This window comes from Brachyhypopomus gauderio, chromosome 19 (genome assembly GCF_052324685.1).
Source record: "Brachyhypopomus gauderio isolate BG-103 chromosome 19, BGAUD_0.2, whole genome shotgun sequence".
Taxonomy (NCBI): domain Eukaryota; kingdom Metazoa; phylum Chordata; class Actinopteri; order Gymnotiformes; family Hypopomidae; genus Brachyhypopomus; species Brachyhypopomus gauderio.
The window spans coordinates 14236850-14258488 of record NC_135229.1 but is presented as its reverse complement, the minus strand read 5'-3'; the positions used below and the strand labels follow the sequence as shown (position 1 = coordinate 14258488).

Here is a 21639-nt window from a genome sequence, read left to right as displayed (position 1 = left end):
AATAAATCACACCCTGCTGTTGCACAATCCAAACGAGCGGAGCTGAACACGCTACAGAATACGCGCAGCATCTACCGAGATTATAATGGCTACTAAAAAAAAAGTATTTTGAAAAACAAAGATGAATCAAACAAAGTAAAGTGCAAGTTATGTCATCAACGTCTTTCATTTCGCACGACAACAACCAACATGGCGTACCATTTAAAACACGTAAGGCGAAAAAAAACGTTTGTAGTTTCAGTCGTGTCGTCTCGTCGCGGTGCGTCTCGGTAAGTAGGCCTATAAACATTTTTTGTTGTTGTTTGCTTTTAAACCCCGTTACTTGAACCTTTCCTTGTATTTTTTTGCTGTTGTGTGGCAATTGTTTAATATTTTCAGGCAGGCATATCTTATTTAAAATATTTTTGACATTTTGCACAGTGCCTGTCTGACAGTTCGATATGCGCAATGCGCACTAACGGTTAATGTTCTCTAACGTTTCATAAAAAAATAAATAAGTAAATAAATAAAAGCTGAATAAAGCCAACCTACCATGTTTAGCCTATTCATTTATCTGACTGTTTTAGGTTTTTACTTTGAAGAGGTAAAATGTCCTGAATGAGAACAGGATCCCGTTTAAGGTGCTCTAAATAAAAAAATAATAATAAACCCGATTCGACTATTAGTCGACTAAAGGGAAAAGCTGACGAATCAGATTCGACTATGAAAATCCTTAGTTGAATACACCCCTAAATTATATATATTTATGTTTTAAGAATAATTTAGGCCCTCTGAGAGGGCGTAGAGGGCCCTGACAGTTCCCCACTGGTCCCAACTATAACCCAACTGGGGCTGGCATTTATAACCCCAATGGGGCCCACAAATGTAACTCAACTGGGGCCCGAATAGAACCCTTCAAAAAGCCCACTCTAAGCCCATGCCCAGATAAAACCCATACTGCCCAGATAAAACCCATACTGCCCAGTTAAATCACGTATGGGGCCCATGTAGACATGTTGGCTGGGTCTTGGCTTACGCAGCATTATTTTTTGGTGAACATCAAAATAAACTATATAGGCGCAAACGCCGATGACATGATTGCGGTATTTTTCTTGGCCACCATACTGCATTTGAATTTAAGTGATTTCTCAGAATGATCATTCTTATGTTATTCCTTCTTTTACTAAAATGGGAAATTGTGTTTCTTTATCAATGATGAGGAGATACATTTAGCCCTTCTTGGTGATCAATAAACTAGAAAATATTCTCCTCCCTCAGAAAATCAAAGCAAAGATGTTGTGACCGGTTTTAACGAAAATCAACAAGCTAATATTGAGAAATTTAGCTGACTAGATCATTCGGGCTGTGGTACAAGTTTTTTGACCCTGTTCTAATATTGCGACACTTTGAGGGGAAAGCGATAACAAGTGAACTTTAAGACAGTTTAGAAGTGCTCAGGGCTTCAGGGGAAGGACGACAACTGTAGGGTATGAGGTTTAGTTACACTCCCACTTACCAAAAACAACATAAAAAGTGACCGGTGATTCAGTGCAGTTAAAATGTAGTTTGTGATGCGTTGGTGCTGAGCGATAAAAACATTACGGGACCAACTTGATCCGCCACACCGCAATCAAACAACCGTGTGCGCGCATTTATCTCGGGAGAGAATGTGGATCATTCCACTTAGACGAGGCAAGGGGAGTCCTGCAGTCTATATATTTATATTTTTTAATCATATATTTTATGTGGTTTTAACATTTTTCGGCTTATTAGAGACAAACGGCTGTAAAAAAAGTTTTAACTCTTATTTTTAGGGGTGCTGGTACTCACTTTAGAGGTGCTTGAGCACCACTAAAACGAGGCTGGACGCGCCTGTGCGCGTGATACTGTCTCGTGCGTGCACGCGCTGATTGGGTTTAGGCGGGACGGGAGGGGTCGCGAGCCCTTACTCCACGGTGACGTACGTCAGCCGCTCCGCGAGAGTAACGAACCTCAAATAAGTCAGAGTTTAAAGACTCAAAGGTCTGGGATAATCTTATTAATTAACTAACCTAAAATAACTCAGAGTTTAAGGACTCAAAGGTCTGGGTTAGTGTATTAAAGCAGCAGAGACAGCAATGCTAGGTAAGAGCTGAAAACCTTCCCCTTTAATTATGACTTGGGTTTGAAATTAATCTGAAGTAATTTTGGTATTTTTCTGACGTCACTATGTTGTGGTAAATTTATTTTTTAATAAAGGTTTACGAATCTGCTCATATTTGCTGGTAGAATTAAATGTTTAATAGAATCATTTCATTTCAATGTGTAAATAATGAAGTAGGCTACACTGAACAGAATAAAAATAACTTTTGTCACAAAAGACAATACAGATAATGTGTGGTCACACACACTGCTGACGTAAATGTTAAATCTAAATTTACCTAACTATACCATATGTGACCATTCAAAGACAGCTTTTAAGTATCCCGTGTTCCATACACAAGACAGTGTATACATGCTTTGAGTATAATGTGGTTAAAAATAGTTTAGATTATTTGTGTTGTATTTTGCCGTCATGTTTGAACAGAACACACACATGAGGACAGTGGGCAAATTCACAAGCTGGTTCCCCACCGGGGCTTCAACCTGATCACAGGGATTCATTCCCCCGAGGAGGTGGACCGTATTAAGAACTGGGATGTTCGAGACTCCGACATATTTGTTATCACTTACCCAAAGTCAGGTATCAGAGGACCCTGTTATTGCTGTTATTACTGCTGTATAACAGGGGCGGAGCTAGACTTTTTTTCAGGGGTGGCCAAAGGGTGAGCAAGGCTTTATCGGAGGGGTCCATATACAAATGCTGAACGAAAGGAAACACATATTTTCTCTTAAAATGACCATTTCCAGTGGGGCGATTGCCACCCCTGTCACCCCTTAGACTCCACCACTGCTGTATAAACAAGAAGAACCATCTTATCATTTTCTCTGTCTGTGTAATATGTTTTATTATAGAGAATGTTTTGAGCAAGAAGCAAACATTTTTCAAACACCAGGTTTAGAATTAGGTTTGCTCTCGGCATTTAGAATTTACATTGCACATGCTGTTCCCACATCTGTCTGTAAATATTTTTAACATAGATTAAAACTCCAAAAACCTTTAGGTTTTGAAAGTCTGCTTAACTTCATGTCTTGTTGTGGTGCATCTAGGACACAATTATATTTTGTCTGTTGACAGTCCTAGTATGTTGGAAAGGACTGAGCTCTTGAGCTAGTGTTCTTGAATGTGATAGCTTTATGCTGTGTGTTGACTGTAATGTGTCCTTGGGTCCTGAGCAAGGCACTATATTTGTGTAACTTCATATATCACAGTGACAAGCCATGTATTCAGAAGGTTTTGAAGGTTGGTAGGGACTCTGTAGATCAGACCTGGGTTGGTTATTTAAACGCTAAAGAAAGCATGACAAAAGTCTGGACCAGGACACACTATAGGGGGATAAATGGGCCACCAGAGAGAGGATGAGACACTATGTAGGTGGGAGGTGCACTATTGAATGCTCAGAGGAGAAAAACGTCTTACACTGTGGCAAGTAATGCCAAGTAGCTCATCAAATGTAAATACTCATCAACTTAGAATGTGAGTGCCTATCAGTTTAGGCGGTTTGACTAAATCATCCTTCACACTCAGTTCATTCTCACTGGCCCCTTATTGGCAGGGACCATCTGGCTACAGCAGATCCTGAGTCTGATGGAAGCCAAAGGGGATGTGACAGGAACTCAAGATAAGATGACGTCCGAGCGCATTCCTTGGATAGAGCTAATTGGAAGCGAGGAGGGGTTTGTTTCTTCCCCGTCCCCAAGACTCCGTGTTTCTCATCTGCAGTATAAATTCATGCCCCTGGGCCTCCGAGAGGGGAAGTGTAAGGTAAGGCTCACCTCAAGCACCAGTCACCTTTGTAACCTAAGCACAGAGAAAACAGCCACATAACCCACAGAAGATTCACCCAGATTCTAGTATCTTACTACTGATATGGCAAATTTTTTTGTGGTGGAATTTCATATGAGCACTTTTTAATACACTTTTCTGTTCCATGATGACTAAAAGGTTATCTATGTGGCAAGAAACCCAAAGGATGTTTTGGTATCCTACTACCATTTTCACAACTATGCAGCTATGCTCGAGACGCCAAAAGACTTTAATGACTTTTTTGAGAAGTTCATGAAGGGGCAAGGTGAGATTTACTCATTTAATTCCACACCAGTGTCTGATTCACTTTAGTGATGTTTGTCAATAAACTGTGATTATTGGGTTCTGTTTTAGTTTATGGGAACTGCTGGTTTGAGCATGTCAAGACGTGGTATTCTCATAGAAATGAGATGGATTTCCTGTATCTCACCTATGAGGAAATGATCCAGGTTTGTGTTGTTTGGCCCACATACAGTGAGTATTCATCCCCCTTTGGCACTTTTGTGTTTTGATACCTCACAACCTGGAATCAAAATGGATTATTTGAGGGTTTGGATTTCATTTACAGAACATGCCTACAACTTAACATTTGGTTTTCTTTTCATTATGAAGCAAATAACAAATTGAACAACAAAACACTTCAGTGTGCATAACTATTCACCCCCGTAAGTCAGTATTTTGTAGAGCCTTTTGCGGCAATTACAGCTGCAAGTCTCTTTGGATAAGTCTCTATGAGCTTGCCACATCTTGCCACTGGGATTTTGCCCATTCCTCATGGCAAAACTGCTCCAGCTCCTTCAAGTTAGATGGTTTCTGCTGGTAAACAGCAATCTGCATGTCTGACCACAAATTCTCAGTGGGATTACGGTCTGGTCTTGGACTAGGCCATTGCAGTACATTTACACATTTCTCTTTAAACCACTCGAGTGTTGCTTTGGGTCATTGTCCTGTTGGAAGGTGAACCCCTGTCCCAGTCTCATTACTGACAGACTGGTTCTGCTCAAGAATATCCCTATATTAAGATATTAGAATATCCCTATATTAAGATATTAGAATATCCCTATATTAAACACCATCCATCATCCCCTCCACTCAGACCAGTTTCCCAGTCCCTGCTGTTTGTTGGCCAAAAAGAAAAATTTGGTAACACTTTCTATGAAGCCTGCATTTTATAAGCATCTATAAATGTGATAATAACTGTTTGTAACTTCCTAATAATATTACAAACAGTTATAATCACATTTATAATGGCTCATAAATGCAGGCTTCATAGAAAGTGTTACTGGAATTATAATGAATAAGTTCCTTATGAGGCATTATTGGAGGTTAGAAGTATGCTTACAAAGCATCATTGTGACGTTGGGTGCGTGGAGAAGGACGAGGCACGGAATCCTAATTTCCTTTGCACTAACGTTACGTTTATTATTACAAAACACAAAGTGCAGACTGTGCACGTGGATCATATACATTTATATACATGAATCACTGACAAAGATGAGCATGGGACACTGCGTGAACACACATTAAATAGACAAACCACATAAGCCCCGAGTGATCACGAGACGAGCCACAGGTGAAACCAATGAACACACTCAGACAACCACACCCATGAAGATCCACAGATGCAGATGACTAGACGTAGACAACATAAACACACGCCCAAAGGGGAGGGGTCAGGGGCTGTAGCGTGACAATCATTATGAAGTTACAAACAGTTATCACATTTTTAATGGTTTATAAATGCAGGCTTCATAGAAAATGTTACTGAATATTTTGGTCTCATCTTGACCAGAGCACCTTTCTTTGTACATTTGCTGAGTCCCCCACATGCCTTTTAGCAAACTCAAAATAAGCATTCCTATTTTTTACTGTAAGTAAAGGCTTTTTACTGGCCACTCTTCCATAAAGCCCAGCTCTATTGAGGGTACAGGCTATTGTGGTGGTATGGACAGATCCTCTAGTCTCTGCTGGGGAACGCTGCAGCCCTTTCAAGGTCACCTTTGGTCTCTATGCTGCCTCTCTGATTAATGCCCTCCTTGCCTGGTCAGAGTTTTGGTGGGTGGGCCTCTCCTGGCAGGTTTGTTGTGGTACCATATTCTTTCCATTGGATGATCATGGATTTGATGGTGCTCCGGGGGATCATCAGAGATTTGGATATTTTTTAGAACCCAACCCTGACTTGTACTTCTAAACAACTTTGTTCCTGATGTGTTTGGAGATCTGCATGGTCTTCATGGTGTTGTCTGGTTAGTGGTGCCTCTTGTTTAATGGTTTTGCAGCCTCTGGGCCGTTTTAGAAAAAGTGTGTATATACTGACAGATCATGTGACACCAGATTGCACAAAGGTGGACCTCATTTCACTAAGCATGTGACTTTTGAAGGTAGTTAGTTGCACCAGAACGTTTTAGGGGTTTCAAAACAAATGGGTTGAATATATGTGCACATGCAAATTTATATTTTTTATTTCTAAAATTATATATATATATATATATTTTTTTTTTTATTTCACCGACTAGACTATTTTGTGCAGATGCAATACATTTCAGGCAAAAAAAAAAAATTTTTAAACCGGTTGTAATGCAACAAGAAAAGCCAAAGTGGGTGAATACATTCACAAGGTACTGTACATTATCAGTTTGGTAAACATAGACCATATAGGCAGGGTCTTCAGTTAGAGTGAGTTAATCATAGAAGCTCTCTCTAAGATTTGTGACCCAGGGATTTGTGATCTCCACTGTTCCGTTTCTTTCTGATTGTGTGTGTGTGTGTGTGTGTGTGTGTGTATGTGTGTGTTTGCAGGATCTGCAGTCAGCAGTTGAGAAGATCTGCACGTTCCTGGGGAGGACCCTAAAAGAGGCGGAGCTAGCAGGGGTGGTGAAGCACAGCATGTTTACAGACATGAAGAGAAACCCTCAGGCCAACTACACGCTGGTCTCCAGCTCTCTGCTCAACCACCAGCGGGGCAGCTTCATGAGGAAAGGTACAACATCCCAGCCGTAACCTCCATAAAGAGCCGCATCACCATTATGAACAGATCTACAGATCTCCATTCTACAGAACTGCCTTTGGCTTAGATCTAAACTGTGAAAGTTTTAGTCTCAATTGTTGCCATGACTTTATCAGGAGACATGTAGCCAGAAAATAGCTGGAAATTTAATGTCCAATCAAATATTTGGTTCCCACATTGTTTTTATGGGATTAGGTCTCTGAACACAGAAATCAAATCTACTGAAAACACAGAAATTAAAGGCATAACTTGCATTATCAGAATTTACTAATACATGAGTTGCTCAAGATGGGAAAAGCAGGTCTGAGGGAGTGTTCAGCTCAGCTAAAACAAAAACTAACCTGTCACTATGCAGACGACTGCAGCACAGGTATTCATAGCATGGGCTCTAATCAGCCCATTTGTCCTGCGTTTGTCTGTTATCTGGCTGTACATGTGAGCTTAACACCAGCTTCTGCTTATGCATATTCTACACAGGCTGGTTTCCCCATCCTTGGGTTGAGAAAAAATTCAATTTCAGACCTAGGAAAGCAGTCCATTTTCACATCACCAGTTTACAACACAACACTAGTTTTCACTATGTTATAAAACCAACATTAGTGAAGTGAAGTTAGTGAAGTTAGGTTCAGTCTTTTCCCCCACTGTAATTTCCTCATGCCCCCGTTTGAATCACTCTGTTCTAGGGCCTCTTGTGTGTGTTTATGCATCGCCTTATGTTTATTGTCCTTAACATATATAGTAGAGCCTATAATGAATCATTAATATTTGCAATTAACTCCTGGATTGACAGGAACCGTGGGTGACTGGAAGAACTACTTTACTGTGGCTCAGAATCAGAGGTTTGACCGAGTGTACGAGGAGAAGATGAGAGATGTTCCTTTGTCTTTTGTGTGGGACATTGGCGATACCATCCCTGCGTAATTTAATACTCAGACACTGCAGTGTGGAGCTCAGCTGTGCTGTTTTGAAACTTTTCAGCATATCCGTGTAGTCCAGTGCCAATTTAACAAAGCTATGTTGCATTAAGATACTTGCACGCACGCAAAGCAACTTACTTTTACATTTCAGTGTTGAAGGGGATGCCAAACCAGGTCAGTGCCTCTCTGCTGCCCTCTTTTGGAAAATATCAATCCTGCTAATTTAGCACTTGAAGCAGGCACCCAACAAACTGTCCCAGGAGGACTGATGCCAAGGGACAAGTGAGCTCTCTTTCCCACCACCCCTCCACTCACAGGTTATTGGTCTTAATATGAGAAACACTAGAACCAAAGCTCATCTTAAAGAGGTATTTAGAAAGGAAGTACCTCGTGATCTCAAATAGGGAATGAAAGTGGTGTACCATTGTGTGAGCTGTATTTCAACCAGCAGTCCATGTTGCTTCCATATGAAATGTGCTTTCATTCACACCTTTTTAAAGGCAATGGCCAATACAAACCCATTTGGGCTTTCTTAGATACAAAACATTGTTTTTATACAAAATAAGTCTTGTATCATTTTCGCACGTTTTTTTTTATTCAAATGGTTGCTTCATAAATTCTTTAATTATTTTTGGACAATATTTTTGGATTACTATGGTGTAGCACAGGTCTCTGAAATCCGATATCTGACCTCTACCTCAGATTTGAAAAACTGCACTCAGGACAAACAAGCGAATCCTCTTACAACTCAGCAGAGTGACAAAGTCTGAAGGCATTTAATGGCATAATGGTAAAAATGATCAAGCGTTTAACAGTTTCGCTAAAATAGGCAGCGTCCTGCTTTCTGTATGAGTTCCTTTTTAGTGTGATAGGTCTGATGTCCCACTGCTTGGTCTCCCCATGTCTGGCCATCTGTCCTGCTAACCCACGCAATGTTGGCTATCTGAGCCCCCTTAGTCCTCATCGCTGCCCAGATCTAGTGGGTCAAAATCAGGATCATCCTCGTCCAGGTCCAGATCATCCAGATCTTGGAAGAGGGATTCATCCACTTCAACACTGTTTCCAGCTGCAGGAGGAAAATCAAAGATCAGAAGTCCATGGACGAGTTACAGTAGAACAGTGCAGAAAAGCTCGATCCAAGCTTCAATTCCACTGGAAACTGTTTTACTACACACAGTTTCCAGGGAAAGTGTGATTACCCAGAATACAGGAGATGACTAGAGATTGACAATGACTGGCAGCTTTCACTTTGTTTTGTCTAACAAAATCCTTTATTATATTGCTGACTTCCTAAGACAGTTAGTCCTTCAGCTCTAATAAACTTTTCATTCGCATGTTAAGAAGTGTTATGTACACATTAATCACAAAATGTATTTTGTATGTATTATGTTTGTACAATGTATGTATTACTTGTGCCTGTGCTTGAGATTTATGAAGCCACTCACCATCCTCCAGGAACTGAATATCTGATGTATCAAGATTGTGGTCTCTCTCAAACAGCTGTTTTCCTGTAATGGGAAAATGACAAAATAAAAGACCCCCGTGGTGAGACACAGGCATGTGAGTGCAGAGGGCCACTAACCTGTGAGTTTGTTCTTTCCAGCCTGCTCCTCCTCCTTCTGCTTCTTCCTCTTCAGCTCCATCATGTCCCGCTCAAACTGTGCCTTCCACGACAGGAAGCTCTCAATCGTCACTACCGTTCCCTGGAACTCTCGCTTGAGGAAGAACAGATTTCACCACGGGTTACAATCTAGGTCTTTTTTAACGATCCTAAGTAATACAGTATCTCGAACAGTGTCAGTGAGCTCAAGTCATAAAAGAAGCCAGTCTGGGTCAACAACCCAGACCCAGATCTGTCCATCAGGAATAATATGATGTTAAAAATGGACAGTAAGGGACCCTTAATTTGTACTGCTCGTTATACTAGTTACAATATACGTCCTGTTCATGCTGCGAGTGGAATCAACAAGCAGGTTGTGTGTGAAGCGTGCTACCGAGGACAGAGGAGCACAACCTTCTCTGCCTCTTCCGCCTCCCTCTCTTTCCTCCTCTTCTCTTCTTCTCTTCTGCTCTTTATTTGGTCAATTATTTCATTGAGTTTCTCCTGCACAGCTGTCACCAAGGTGAAGATCATAACCATGCCAAGGTTTTCTTCTGCCTACAAACCCAGAAAAATCATGAATCTTCCAATTCATATCATGAATATTACAAGATAGAAGGAGAAAAAAAACAGACTGTACTGAATATCCAAAGAACACTGAGAATACCGTTACAATGAGGATACTGTAAAAATGAGGATATGTAATGTAATGAGGAGAACTTAATAAATGAGAATGTTATTTAAAAATTATAACGTGATAATAAGAAAATGTAATACAGATAACAAAATAATGAGGATAATGTAATAAGGATAACATAATAATGAGGCTAATGTAACGTAACAATGAGGCTAATATAATAATGAGGCTAATGTAATAATAAGGCTGCAATAATGAGCATACTATAATAATGAGGCTAATTCCATCTGAAATGTGAGATCAGGGATGTTTACTCTAGAGGAAAATTCTTAAAAGAGGAAAAACACATCAGTCGTTGTTAATTAAGGTGTGTTTTCTTTCCCGTAGTGCTAATGTAAAAGTTGCAAATATGGCTGACAAAGAAGTACCACAGGTGAGATGTGGTCGCTCTGACTTGGACAGATGATGCCATAATGATTGCATCACCTAAAGTACTTTTCAGTAAAATATAACTTTTTTTCAAACAATATCCTTTTAAATTGCATCCCACATGTATTTCTTATGTGTGCTTCAATTAAAGTTTAATATTAATATTTCTTGATCCTCTGCCCACCATAACAAAGTACAACTATTACAATACCTGTTGCCTCAGTAATGCCAGGATATCTTCCTTGTCTGCATCTTCCATGTTTTCCTGGTACTGGACCTCCCAGAGTGGAGGCTCATCTGGGTACTTCTCTACATACGTAAACTTCAGAGTCACTTCTACTGCTGAAAAACAGAAGTAAGTCCAGTAATGACAGGCATTTGGTAATGAGAGGGGTAGGTGGGACTAGGCAGCATTATTTGATTTTCACCAACCACCGCACTTAGTCCCTTCCAAAGGCTATAGTATTGTGTAGTATTGTGAGACTCCCTACATGTGCATGTTGGAATGGACACTAAAGCCTTGTTCTGGGGAAAAGGTAAAAGAAAGTGATAGAAGGACTGTGTGATTGTATTAAAATGGGTATTAAAATGGGGAATTCTGATATCACGCAAACTTCATAACTTATTTCTAAGGACTTCTGAATAAATGATAAACGCATCAATGATCATGTAGTTATTAGTCTGACATTATGCCTCTTGGTGAGGTGGAAATGAATGTTACTTACTCTCGTCATTTTCTCCCGCATCGGAGGTGACTGTGATTGTAAAACTAGTGGGGTCTTCGGAAAGCACTATGGGAAAGAAAACACACCTTAATTAACAACGACTAATATAGCTAGACCACACCTACCGTATTTCTTATGAGTTAAGACTAACTAGCTATGTACTAAAAGCAACGCCTAACACACGCAGAGGAAGCACCGTGGAAGACCGAGTGAGTGTTTATCGCCTGTGCCAACGCAAACTTCAATTAATTAAACCTCTGCTGACCTTTTCTTGCCTTGTTAGCTAAAGTGCTTTTCCATCTACATGGAGGACACATGCCAGGTCTTCATGATCCTCCTGAACATGCACAACTACAGAACAAAACTACAGGATCCTCCTGAACCTACAGGACAAAACTACAGGATCCTCCTGAACCTACAGGACAAAACTACAGGATCCTCCTGAACCTGCACAACTACAGGATCCTGCTGAGCCTGCACAACTACAGGACAAAACTACAGGATCCTGCTGAACCTGCACAACCACTGGACAAAACTACAGGATCCTCCTGAACCTACAGGACAAAACTACAGGATCCTCCTGAACCTACAGGACAAAACTACAGGATCTGCCTGAACCTGCACAACTACAGGACAAAACTACAGGATCCTCATGAACCTGCACAACTACAGGACAAAACTACAGGATCCGCCTGAACCTGCACAACTACAGGACAAAACTACAGGATCCTGCTGAACCTGCACAACTACAGGACAAAACTACAGGATCCTCCTGAAACTACAGGATCCTGCTGGTCAGTCACCTGAACAGGTTCATCAGCTTTACCCACATTTATATTAATACTGAAGAGGCTCGTTAACTGGTCCTGACACCTCATCATCCTGCAGACTCTAGAAGAGACACACACACCACTAACACACCGCACACACACCACTAACACACCGCGCACACACACCACTAACATACCGCGCACACACACCACTAACATACCGCGCACACACACCACTAACATACCGCGCACACACACCACTAACATACCGCGCACACACACCACTAACATACCGCGCACACACACCACTAACATACCGCGCACACACACCACTAACACACCGCCGCTAGCCGCCCTGATTAGCAGGCCATCGGTGTGTAGACGGCGACATAAAGCGAGAAGCTGTGACGGGAGACGCGCTCACCCGTGAACGAGTCGGGATATATGGACTCTATCGCCTCCAACTCGTTCCGCTGCTCTTCGGTGTAGTCGGTCATGTTGAACCTCAAACGGCCATCCGGACCTAACCAACACAGTCGCGTGCGCTCGCCTGATCCTACATCTACTCTAATGTCTGTATCGACGTGATCCTACATCTACTCTAATGTCTGTATCGACCTGATCCTACATCTACTTCAATGTCTGTATAGCGTCTGGGAAAGCGTACCGAGTTTCATCAGCAGATTACTATTCTGTGCAAATTCGTTGGGGTTTTTTTTACATAACTCGAAATCTTCAAAGATTTAGACTAAAATGTAGGGAAAGAAAATTATCATACATGTTTGTGATGGCTTAACTGTCTTTTAAGAAGCGGTTTTAGTTCGGACATAGATTAAGAGTCCTGGCTTCCCGTGTGTTCAGAGGCGCTCTGTGTACACGGTGCTAACAGGAATTACGAGCCTTTCAATAACATTTATTCTTCCAGGACAGCCTTAGAATTTGTAATGTTAGTTGCTGATATTTTTTAAATTAGTTGTTATTATTATTATTATGAAAAAGTAATAACACTGATGATATATATACGGTCTCTGGTACCCACCAACCCACTAACAGGGAAAGAAAATAACTCAGCCAGTTTTTATGGGTTGCCTACGTCAGAAAGCATAAACTAAAACAAGCCTATAAAACTAGAGCCATACGGAACAGTCAGCAATAGAAGAACGCACCATACATGCATTTGAATATACCGCTTCCCACCTAAAGCACATCCATGCACGATGTGCATATGATGACTGACTGCAAAATGAGTTCTGTCGCCTGCATGTCTAGGCTAGTTCCCTTAGTTCCTTAGTTGTTGATCTCACTATCAAAATCTCTTTAAGTTGAATATGTCTTCTGCTCCTACAGCCAGAGCCATAGCAATTCTCCTTCCTTTACATGTTTGTATGCTAAATGAGTAAAACGTGTGTGTGTGTGTGTGTGTGTGTGTTTGCAATTATACACAGGAAATGATGTAAAATAGTCTGCACTAAACCATTGGGGCATCAAAACAAGCCCAGCCCACTCACTTCATATCAGAAACCACAACATGGCAAGCTCTTCACATCACATGGTCATCATGGTCATCGTGGTCATCATATCTTTGTCTCTGTTATACTGAATGAAGCCCATGACACCTCCAGAAGACTCAACGCTGTGGTTTGGAGTCTGTGTAGCAGATTTTTCCATACCAATGCAAATTCCTCTGCCTGACATGGTGTTGAATAAAAGTATGTCTAATTAATAACTAATAATATTATTATTATTATTATTATTATTATTATTATTATTATTATTATTATTAATAATAATAATTTGCAAAGCAGTATGTGAGAAAGCGTGTGATCTTCAGATGGTGTGAAAATGTTGCCTATGAATATATATTTAAAAATGACTACTTTGGGGAAGGACACATGTGGAACTCCTAACTACATCCCTGGAATTAATCACTATAATCTGGAATTAATCCTAGAAACACCCTTGGTATTAATCTCTATAAAAATATTTTGATAGGTAGTTCAGAAATAGCAGAAATATATTTTACTGCCATAATGGAATAATTATAAAACAAAAGTCAAACGTAAAGTTTTGCTCTTCCTTTAAGCTGATCGAAACCTGGCATTAAACTGTAGTTTCGCAGTGGTAAACCTCAGATGAGTGTACGTTTCCTGCTACCTCATGGCAGGGCTGCTTTCTGCAAAACAACTCGCTGCTTTGTCACTCAGAGAAAATAAAAACATGCTCTAGATCATGCAAATATGATCCAACATGCTTCAAGAACATCCTAAACTATCTTTTTACACAATCACATATAGTTGAAACGTACCAGTAAGATTGATCTGGAACGTAAAATGAGATATCAGCAGGGTTTATTGGGTGACTAAAGCTATATCATTTTTTTTCCAGAGGATGGTTCTCACTGGTTCCATATCAGTGATGATTAGCTGAGTCTCCAAAAATGCCACTCTTATAGCTTTCACAATGACAAAGACATCCATACTTTAAAATTATCTTTTTGTTCCCAAACATTGTGTAGGCTAATCAAGGTGACCTAAAGTGACATCACTTATGATAAATGGTGGCCTCATATTTAATGTGAACGCTAAAAAATGATTCAGAGGTGCAGGCATCATGTCTCATCAGATTCATCAGTGTTAAACATATTTAGGCAATTGGTCAGCAAGTCATCGTGACAATACGATGATGAAACAACTAAACAAGAGCTTAGCAACATCAAACAGGAACTATTGTGTTCTTTCTCTGAACAGCTAAACGGCGTCATCAGTTATAACTCATATTACAACTGAGCACTCAGGGTGAGAATAGTCCACATGGGAATGAGATTCAGTCAGTAACCTTCACTTCACAGCTTTGTATTGATTTTGCAATTAAAAGGTATATTAATCTGTTCAATAACAAAGCATGTTGGACAATTAAATGTAATTCTTTGGATTTATTAGCAGTTGTCAGAAGTTGTTAGACAAACAAGGAGCAAGTAAAAAAGGAACAATATTTAAGCATTTCAAAAGTGTTTGGTTATCAGAAGAAGACATGACCAATATAGACATAGATCCTGTAAAGATGAAACAATGTCTGGGCCTGATAATTTCTCCTCTTCATTCAGTACCTGTAGTGGTCAAATGGTTCCAAAGATCCGTAAGAGCATTTTAAAGATGTAGCTGTGTTGGTAAAGCCCCACGTTTCTCCCTGGACTAGTACAAGCTGTGTTCTCCATCCAGCCGGGCTGTCTCCGGGCTGTAGTCACGGTCAGGATGTTCCACGTACCGCTGCAGTGTGCTGTAGCACTGGTCACTGTGCCGGTACACGTACACAGATGAGATGGCCTCCCAAGCTTTATGGTTGGGGAAGGTAAAAGCTTCTGGCTCTCGGTTCTCAAAGAAGCTCTTCAGGTTGCGGTCAGCCAGCTTGGTAGCGTAGTCTTCCGCATACGCGTCAAACTTCTCCCTCTCCTTATTCATGTAGATCTTCCAGAAGGTAAGCTGCAGGTAGCTCACCTTAGAGCGGCAGTTGCGGTAACATGTTCCGATCAGCCCGACCAAAGCGGCTGTTATGATCAGGGACCAGCCAAGGATCTGGATTAAAAATAAACAGCTATCAGATTGTTGATAACCGACAACCATGAAACCTTATTTCAGACAAAACATATCAATCAAAACAATTTGTTATGCACTGACACAGAATCTTCAATAGAGAGTACCATGTCACATAGAATATTTAAAAACAAGAGAATCTTCCTAAGTTCAGAACATGTGGATTCAGGTGCATTTAATTCAAGTGCACTAACCTGGGATTGAGCTCGAAGCATAAGAAGAAGTTCAGTGGTCTCCACCACAGGGAGATTGGACTTCAGGCATGGTACTTTGGCCAACTCCTGCTCACACGTGCTGGTCATGTTCTTACAGAAGAGGTCCACGACCTCCTGACTGTTTATGCCACTCACAGCACACTCGTAGAAGGTTCCATTCAACAGCGCCACACTCAGCCACATTATAGGGGCTACCAGAGCTGTCATCAGCACCCTGAAGAGCTTAGAGCAGCAGCCGACAAAGTTCCCCTTGGGGCAGAGCTTCAGCGGGTTCAGACAGCAGCCGGTGTAGAGGCGCCACAGGGGCGTGCTCATGAACAGGCCCACGCAGAGCAGCACCACGGCCGGACCCAGCAGGTACGTCAGCCCGTAAGCCAGGTTCTGCTGTCTGTTACACGGGCACTGGAAGGAAAACAGGGAGAAGAGTCTCTCCCCACCGATGGTGGCGATGGCCAAGGAGGCATACCCAATGGTGCTCTTCTGGTTGGTGAAAAAGCGCATTACAGAATTGAAGGAATCCATGGCAGGCTTGAGAGCTGAAGGAAGCATTAAGAAAAGATATCAGCAAGTTCCTGTGATATCAGAAGTCAAGTGAGGCAGTGAAGGGCTGCCAGTTGTACATTTACAGTTCTGCGCGTTGAACTCTCCCACCCAAACCACACCGAAGATGTATTTTGTAAAGACACTGGTCTGTTTTTATCTTCCTTTGTGTCCTTACTTTTTTAACTCTCAGCCCCTCCCAACAAAAACATCCTTCAGTCTGTCTTTCGGTTCAGTGTAACCCCTCCCCCTCAGAACAGCGCTCAGACTGGTCCATCTGGTTTCCTTCCACAGACTTCCTGTATTACTACAAGTACTCTGTGGGCACTTCTAGACACAGCTGATGAATTATGTTCATCCTTACAGTCTTTGCTTTTAAAATAAGTTCTAAATAAATAAATAAATAAAGGATTGGATAGTAATTTAATTAATTAAATAAATAAATAGATAAATATCTAATCCATTAAAAAGAACAGAAATGTTTTCCCTGGTCAGCAGTGATTCTGTGGTCTGAAGTGATGAATAACGCAGTAAATGGCAGACACTGTAATTACACCTACGGTAGGGTTGGTGTGCAGTAGATTAGTAGTTACTGCGCATATAAACACACCCATAAAGAACATGGGTATAAACACACACACATGAGTATAAACACACACACGAGTATAAACACACAAACACACACGCGCGCGCACAGACACATGCGTGCGCGCGCACACACGTTCACACACTCATACACACACACACACACACACACACACGCATACACACACATTCAAAATAGTAGATGCCTAATTATAATTATATATATATTATGTTTATAATTCCTATATATGAACTAGCGAGAAGTGCAGGATGTAAAGCAGCAGGACTGGGCGTGGCCTCGCTGCCTCACGTGATCTAGTGTAGTGCACGTGACGCGAAGAGGGCGGGGCCAGGCGACTTCACGCTCCGTCCCGACATCAGAGACTCCGGAGCTGCGAGTGGAGCGGAGGTAGAGCGATATAACGGCCACAACCGCTTACGTTACAAACGACTACAAGATATTTCTGGACGCCGCAGTGAGGCGAGTGGCTGCAAATATTCATTTTACATCTCACAAGGTCAAAACTTTGATTCTGTCTACCTCCAAACACCCGTTATGGCTGCTGAGCTGTACTGTTGCTAGGAGACCTGACGTAGACGTGAGCGCGCCTGCGCGTGGGCCAACGCCGCTGCTGCCGCGCGTGCACGACGCGCTTATTCGGCGCGCGCGTTGTGGGGTTTTATATTCACGGACAAATAAAATCGTTGCAAACGTTTCAAAACGGGCCGAAGTAACGACAGCTGCGCGAGCTGCCAACTCCTCTCGACCGTTAAAGCAGGTGATTGAAGAAAAGGTGTATATATATATATATATATATATATATATATATATATATATATATATATATATATATATATATATATATATATAGAGAGAGAGAGAGAGAGAGAGAGAGAGAGATGGGAGGATGAAGAAATGACAAGAACGTGTTTTAAATATTTTCTGTGTTTGCGTATATTCCGTTGGTCCGCGCTCTGATCACATTTGTACCGCTGCGATATGTGTTGTGTTGTGTCATGTGTTGTGTTGGGTCATATGTTGTGTTGGGTCATATGTTGTGTTGTGTCATGTGTTGCATTGGGTCATGTGTTGTGTTGGGTCATGTGTTGTGTTGTGCTGGGTCATGTGTTGTGTTGGGTCATGTGTTGTGTTGGATCATGTGTTGTGTTGATTTGTTGTGTTGTGTTGGGTCATGTGTTGTGTTGATTTGTTGTGTTGTGTTGGGTCATGTGTTGTGTTGGGTCATGTGTTGTGTTGTGTTGGGTCATGTGTTGTGTTGTGTCATGTGTTGTGTTGATGTGTTGTGTCATGTGTTGTGTTGATTTGTTGTGTTGTGTTGATTTGTTGTGTTGGGTTATGTGTTGTGTTGATTTGTTGTGTTGTGTTGATTTGTTGTGTTGTGTTGATTTGTTGTGTTGATTTGTTGTGTTGTGTTGTGTGTTGTGTTGATTTGTTGTGTTGTGTTGATTTGTTGTGTTGGGTCATGTGTTGTGTTGATTTGTTGTGTTGATTTGTTGTGTTGGGTCATGTGTTGTGTTGATTTGTTGTGTTGGGTCATGTGTCGTGTTGATTTGTTGTGGTGGGTCATGTGTTGTGTTGATTTGTTGTGTTGGGTCATGTGTTGTGTTGATTTGTTGTGTTGGGTCATGTGTTGTGTTGATTTGTTGTGTTGTGTTGATTTGTTGTGTTGGGTCATGTGTTGTGTTGATTTGTTGTGTTGTGTTGATTTGTTGTGTTGGGTTATGTGTTGTGTTGATTTGTTGTGTTGATTTGTTGTGTTGTGTTGTGTTGATTTGTTGTGTTGTGTTGATGTGTTGTGTTGATTTGTTGTGTTGTGTTGTGTTGTTGTGTTGATTTGTTGTGTTGTGTTGTGTGTTGTGTTGATTTGTTGTGTTGTGTTGTGTTGATTTGTTGTGTTGGGTCATGTGTTGTGTTACACCACATCCACAGGTGCTCGGGCGACACTAACGTGGGGGGAGGAGTCTATGAACCCCGCGCTGGTCTTGCTGTGGTGGTACCGGGGGGTGGTGTGAGTCCTCGCTGGAGTGGTACCGTGGTGAGCACATCCTCGTGTTGAGGTAAGTGTGGTGCTGGGCGTGTCGGCTGCAGTCGCTCCTATTGTGTAATCTAAGACTTGATGCGGCTTTGAAAAGTCCTCACCACCACTCCGCTGAAAGTTCTGATAATTCCTCTCTCTTTATTCAGAGTTCTGCACATGCTCAGTGTGTCTCTGTCATGTGTTGTCGTTCCAGCAGGCCACAGCCCCTCCCTCATCCCTGGAACATGCCCTCTGAACCTCCCTCCAGGTAAACGCCTTGCAGCCCATCCGAATCTGCTAGCTATCTGCGCCTGCACACACACCTGTAACCATGGGTGTCCTTTTGTATCAGCACATATTACCTCTGGGCTCCTGTGTTTGTTAAACATGCTACCAGCCAGGCAAACCCATCCAGAATCTGTCCACACATCCGTTTCCCTACATTAAGTCTGCTTAAAAAACAGCAGTAACCTCTCCGTCAGAAGAGCTGGCGGGGGGGCAGAAGAGTTGGCGGGGGGGGCAGAAGAGTTGGGGGGGGGCAAAAGAGCTGGCGGGGGGCAGAAGAGTTGGGGGGGGCAGAAGAGTTAGCAGGGGGGGGCAGAAGAGTTGGTGGGGGGGGCAGAAGAGTTGGTGGGGGGGGCAGAAGAGTTGGGGGGGCAGAAGAGTTGGCGGGGGGGCAGAAGAGTTGGGGGGGGCAGAAGAGTTGGCGGGGGGGGCAGAAGAGTTGGGGGGGCAGAAGAGCTGGCGGGGGGGGCAGAAGAGTTGGGGGGGGCAGAAGAGTTGGCGGGGGGGGCAGAAGAGTTGGCGAGGGGGGCAGAAGAGTTGGGGGGGGCAGAAGAGCTGGCGGGGGGGGCAGAAGAGTTGGCGGGGGGGCTGCCAGCCTAAAACAAGTCTAAAGAAATGTATGAGTGTCAGGTCCACGCCAGAGGAAATAATATACTGAAGGAAACAACGTGGAATCTTATCAGAAACGCCATGGTGGATTCTATAGTGTAAGAAATGACGGAATGGACCCAAAGGTTTACCTGACTGTACTCGACTGTATCATCATCATCATCATCATCATCATCATTAACCCCTGGGAGTCTCCATTGAAATGAGGAGACCATCTGACTTATTTACTAAAATATGAACAAGCAATGCGGCTCTGGCTGTAGGACCCGCAGACATGATCAACAAAGGGATTTTGATAGTGAGATCAACGATCATCATACACTGTGGCCTAGACATCTCAATTCAATCATCATAGCTGAAAGTGAGTGGTAGTTTCATGCTAACAGTGATAATGGTCAGACACACCTAACCTTCACTGGAGGAGCTTTAGGTGGGAGGCAGTATTTTCAGATGTATTAATGGTGTGTTCTTCTGTTGCTGGGTGTTTAGTCTGGCTCTGCTGAAGCAGGAGTAGATTCATGTTATTTGCTACTGTTTTTATTGTAATAAAGACCATTTTTCACTGCACTTGTGGACAGAGGCAATATAGCAGGAGGGTCTGTCCCCCAGTACTGCAGTAAGGCACTCTGGACAGAGACACTATAGCAGGAGGGTCTGTCCCCCAGTACTGCAGTAAGGCACTCTGGACAGAGGCACTATAGCAGGAGGGTCTGTCCCCCAGTACTGCAGTAAGGCACTCTGGACAGAGACACTATAGCAGGAGGGTCTGTCCCCCAGTACTGCAGTAAGGCACTCTGGACAGAGACACTATAGCAGGAGGGTCTGTCCCCCAGTTCTGCAGTAAGGCACTCTGGACAGAGGCACTATAGCAGGAGGGTCTGTCCCCCAGTACTGCAGTAAGGCACTCTGGACAGAGACACTATAGCAGGAGGGTCTGTCCCCCAGTACTGCAGTAAGGCACTCTGGACAGAGACACTATAGCAGGAGGGTCTGTCCCCCAGTACTGCAGTAAGGCACTCTGGACAGAGACACTATAGCAGGAGGGTCTGTCCCCCAGTACTGCAGTAAGGCACTCTGGACAGAGACACTATAGCAGGAGGGTCTGTCCCCCAGTACTGCAGTAAGGCACTCTGGACAGAGACACTATAGCAGGAGGGTCTGTCCCCCAGTACTGCAGTAAGGCACTCTGGACAGAGACACTATAGCAGGAGGGTCTGTCCCCCAGTTCTGCAGTAAGGCACTCTGGACAGAGACACTATAGCAGGAGGGTCTGTCCCCCAGTACTGCAGTAAGGCACTCTGGACAGAGGCACTATAGCAGGAGGGTCTGTCCCCCAGTACTGCAGTAAGGCACTCTGGACAGAGACACTATAGCAGGAGGGTCTGTCCCCCAGTTCTGCAGTAAGGCACTCTGGACAAGACACTATAGCAGGAGGGTCTGTCCCCCAGTACTGCAGTAAGGCACTCTGGACAGAGACACTATAGCAGGAGGGTCTGTCCCCCAGTACTGCAGTAAGGCACTCTGGACAGAAGCACTATAGCAGGAGGGTCTGTCCCCCAGTACTGCAGTAAGGCACTCTGGACAGAGACACTATAGCAGGAGGGTCTGTCCCCCAGTACTGCAGTAAGGCACTCTGGACAGAGACACTATAGCAGGAGGGTCTGTCCCCCAGTACTGCAGTAAGGCACTCTGGACAGAAGCACTATAGCAGGAGGGTCTGTCCCCCAGTACTGCAGTAAGGCACTCTGGACAGAGACACTATAGCA

The 21639-nt window shown here is 42.8% G+C and overlaps 3 protein-coding genes and 1 long non-coding RNA gene across 7 annotated transcripts; 2 read left to right on the top strand and 2 right to left on the bottom strand.

The window, feature by feature from the left end:
- Positions 1-1787: 1787 nt before the first annotated feature.
- Positions 1788-9418, top strand: LOC143482955 (amine sulfotransferase-like). Its single transcript, XM_076981575.1, has 7 exons — positions 1788-2103; positions 2546-2701; positions 3675-3883; positions 4064-4190; positions 4280-4374; positions 6725-6905; positions 7723-9418. Exons 1-7 carry the CDS (start codon positions 2097-2099, stop codon positions 7851-7853), a joined length of 906 nt encoding a protein of 301 aa, XP_076837690.1. The 5' UTR covers positions 1788-2096; the 3' UTR covers positions 7854-9418.
- rwdd1 (RWD domain containing 1) lies at positions 8602-12735 on the bottom strand. Of its 2 annotated transcripts, none has more exons than XM_076981578.1 (7): positions 12435-12735; positions 11241-11306; positions 10727-10854; positions 9864-10007; positions 9432-9564; positions 9295-9357; positions 8602-8915 (listed from the first exon to the last, which is right to left on the bottom strand). In XM_076981578.1, the coding sequence occupies exons 1-7, from the start codon at positions 12505-12507 to the stop codon at positions 8803-8805; spliced, it is 720 nt and encodes a 239-aa protein (XP_076837693.1). In that variant the 5' UTR covers positions 12508-12735; the 3' UTR covers positions 8602-8802. The 2 variants fall into 2 exon arrangements, with proteins under 2 accessions (XP_076837693.1, XP_076837691.1); XM_076981576.1 differs by having other exon boundaries at positions 10727-10857; positions 12435-12714.
- A 2192-nt stretch (positions 12736-14927) lies between these two features.
- LOC143483184 (calcium homeostasis modulator protein 5-like) lies at positions 14928-16582 on the bottom strand. The gene is made up of 2 exons (XM_076981989.1): positions 15795-16582; positions 14928-15582 (listed from the first exon to the last, which is right to left on the bottom strand). The coding sequence occupies exons 1-2, from the start codon at positions 16362-16364 to the stop codon at positions 15202-15204; spliced, it is 951 nt and encodes a 316-aa protein (XP_076838104.1). The 5' UTR covers positions 16365-16582; the 3' UTR covers positions 14928-15201.
- A 697-nt stretch (positions 16583-17279) lies between these two features.
- Positions 17280-19427, top strand: LOC143482957 (uncharacterized). Of its 3 annotated transcripts, none has more exons than XR_013122338.1 (3): positions 17280-17421; positions 18892-19019; positions 19194-19427. It is a non-coding gene; the product is annotated as an uncharacterized LOC143482957 (long non-coding RNA). The 3 variants fall into 3 exon arrangements; XR_013122339.1 differs by having other exon boundaries at positions 19147-19427; XR_013122340.1 differs by lacking the exon at positions 17280-17421 and adding an exon at positions 17473-17719.
- The last annotated feature ends 2212 nt before the right edge of the window (positions 19428-21639 follow it).

Coding starts and splice junctions, on each gene's coding strand:
- LOC143482955 (XM_076981575.1), top strand. Junction 3,884..4,063: donor TCCGAGAGGGGAAGTGTAAG/GTAAGGCTCACC, acceptor GATGACTAAAAG/GTTATCTATGTGGCAAGAAA. Junction 4,375..6,724: donor CCTATGAGGAAATGATCCAG/GTTTGTGTTGTT, acceptor GTGTGTTTGCAG/GATCTGCAGTCAGCAGTTGA.
- LOC143483184 (XM_076981989.1), bottom strand. CDS start 16,364: ATGCTTCCTTCAGCTCTCAAGCCTGCCATGGATTCCTTCAATTCTGTA. Junction 15,583..15,794: donor TGCTTCGAGCTCAATCCCAG/GTTAGTGCACTT, acceptor TTTTTAATCCAG/ATCCTTGGCTGGTCCCTGAT.
- rwdd1 (XM_076981576.1), bottom strand. CDS start 12,507: ATGACCGACTACACCGAAGAGCAGCGGAACGAGTTGGAGGCGATAGAG. Junction 9,358..9,431: donor TGGAAAGAACAAACTCACAG/GTTAGTGGCCCT, acceptor TTCCCATTACAG/GAAAACAGCTGTTTGAGAGA. Junction 8,916..9,294: donor TATTCAGTTCCTGGAGGATG/GTGAGTGGCTTC, acceptor TTCCTCCTGCAG/CTGGAAACAGTGTTGAAGTG.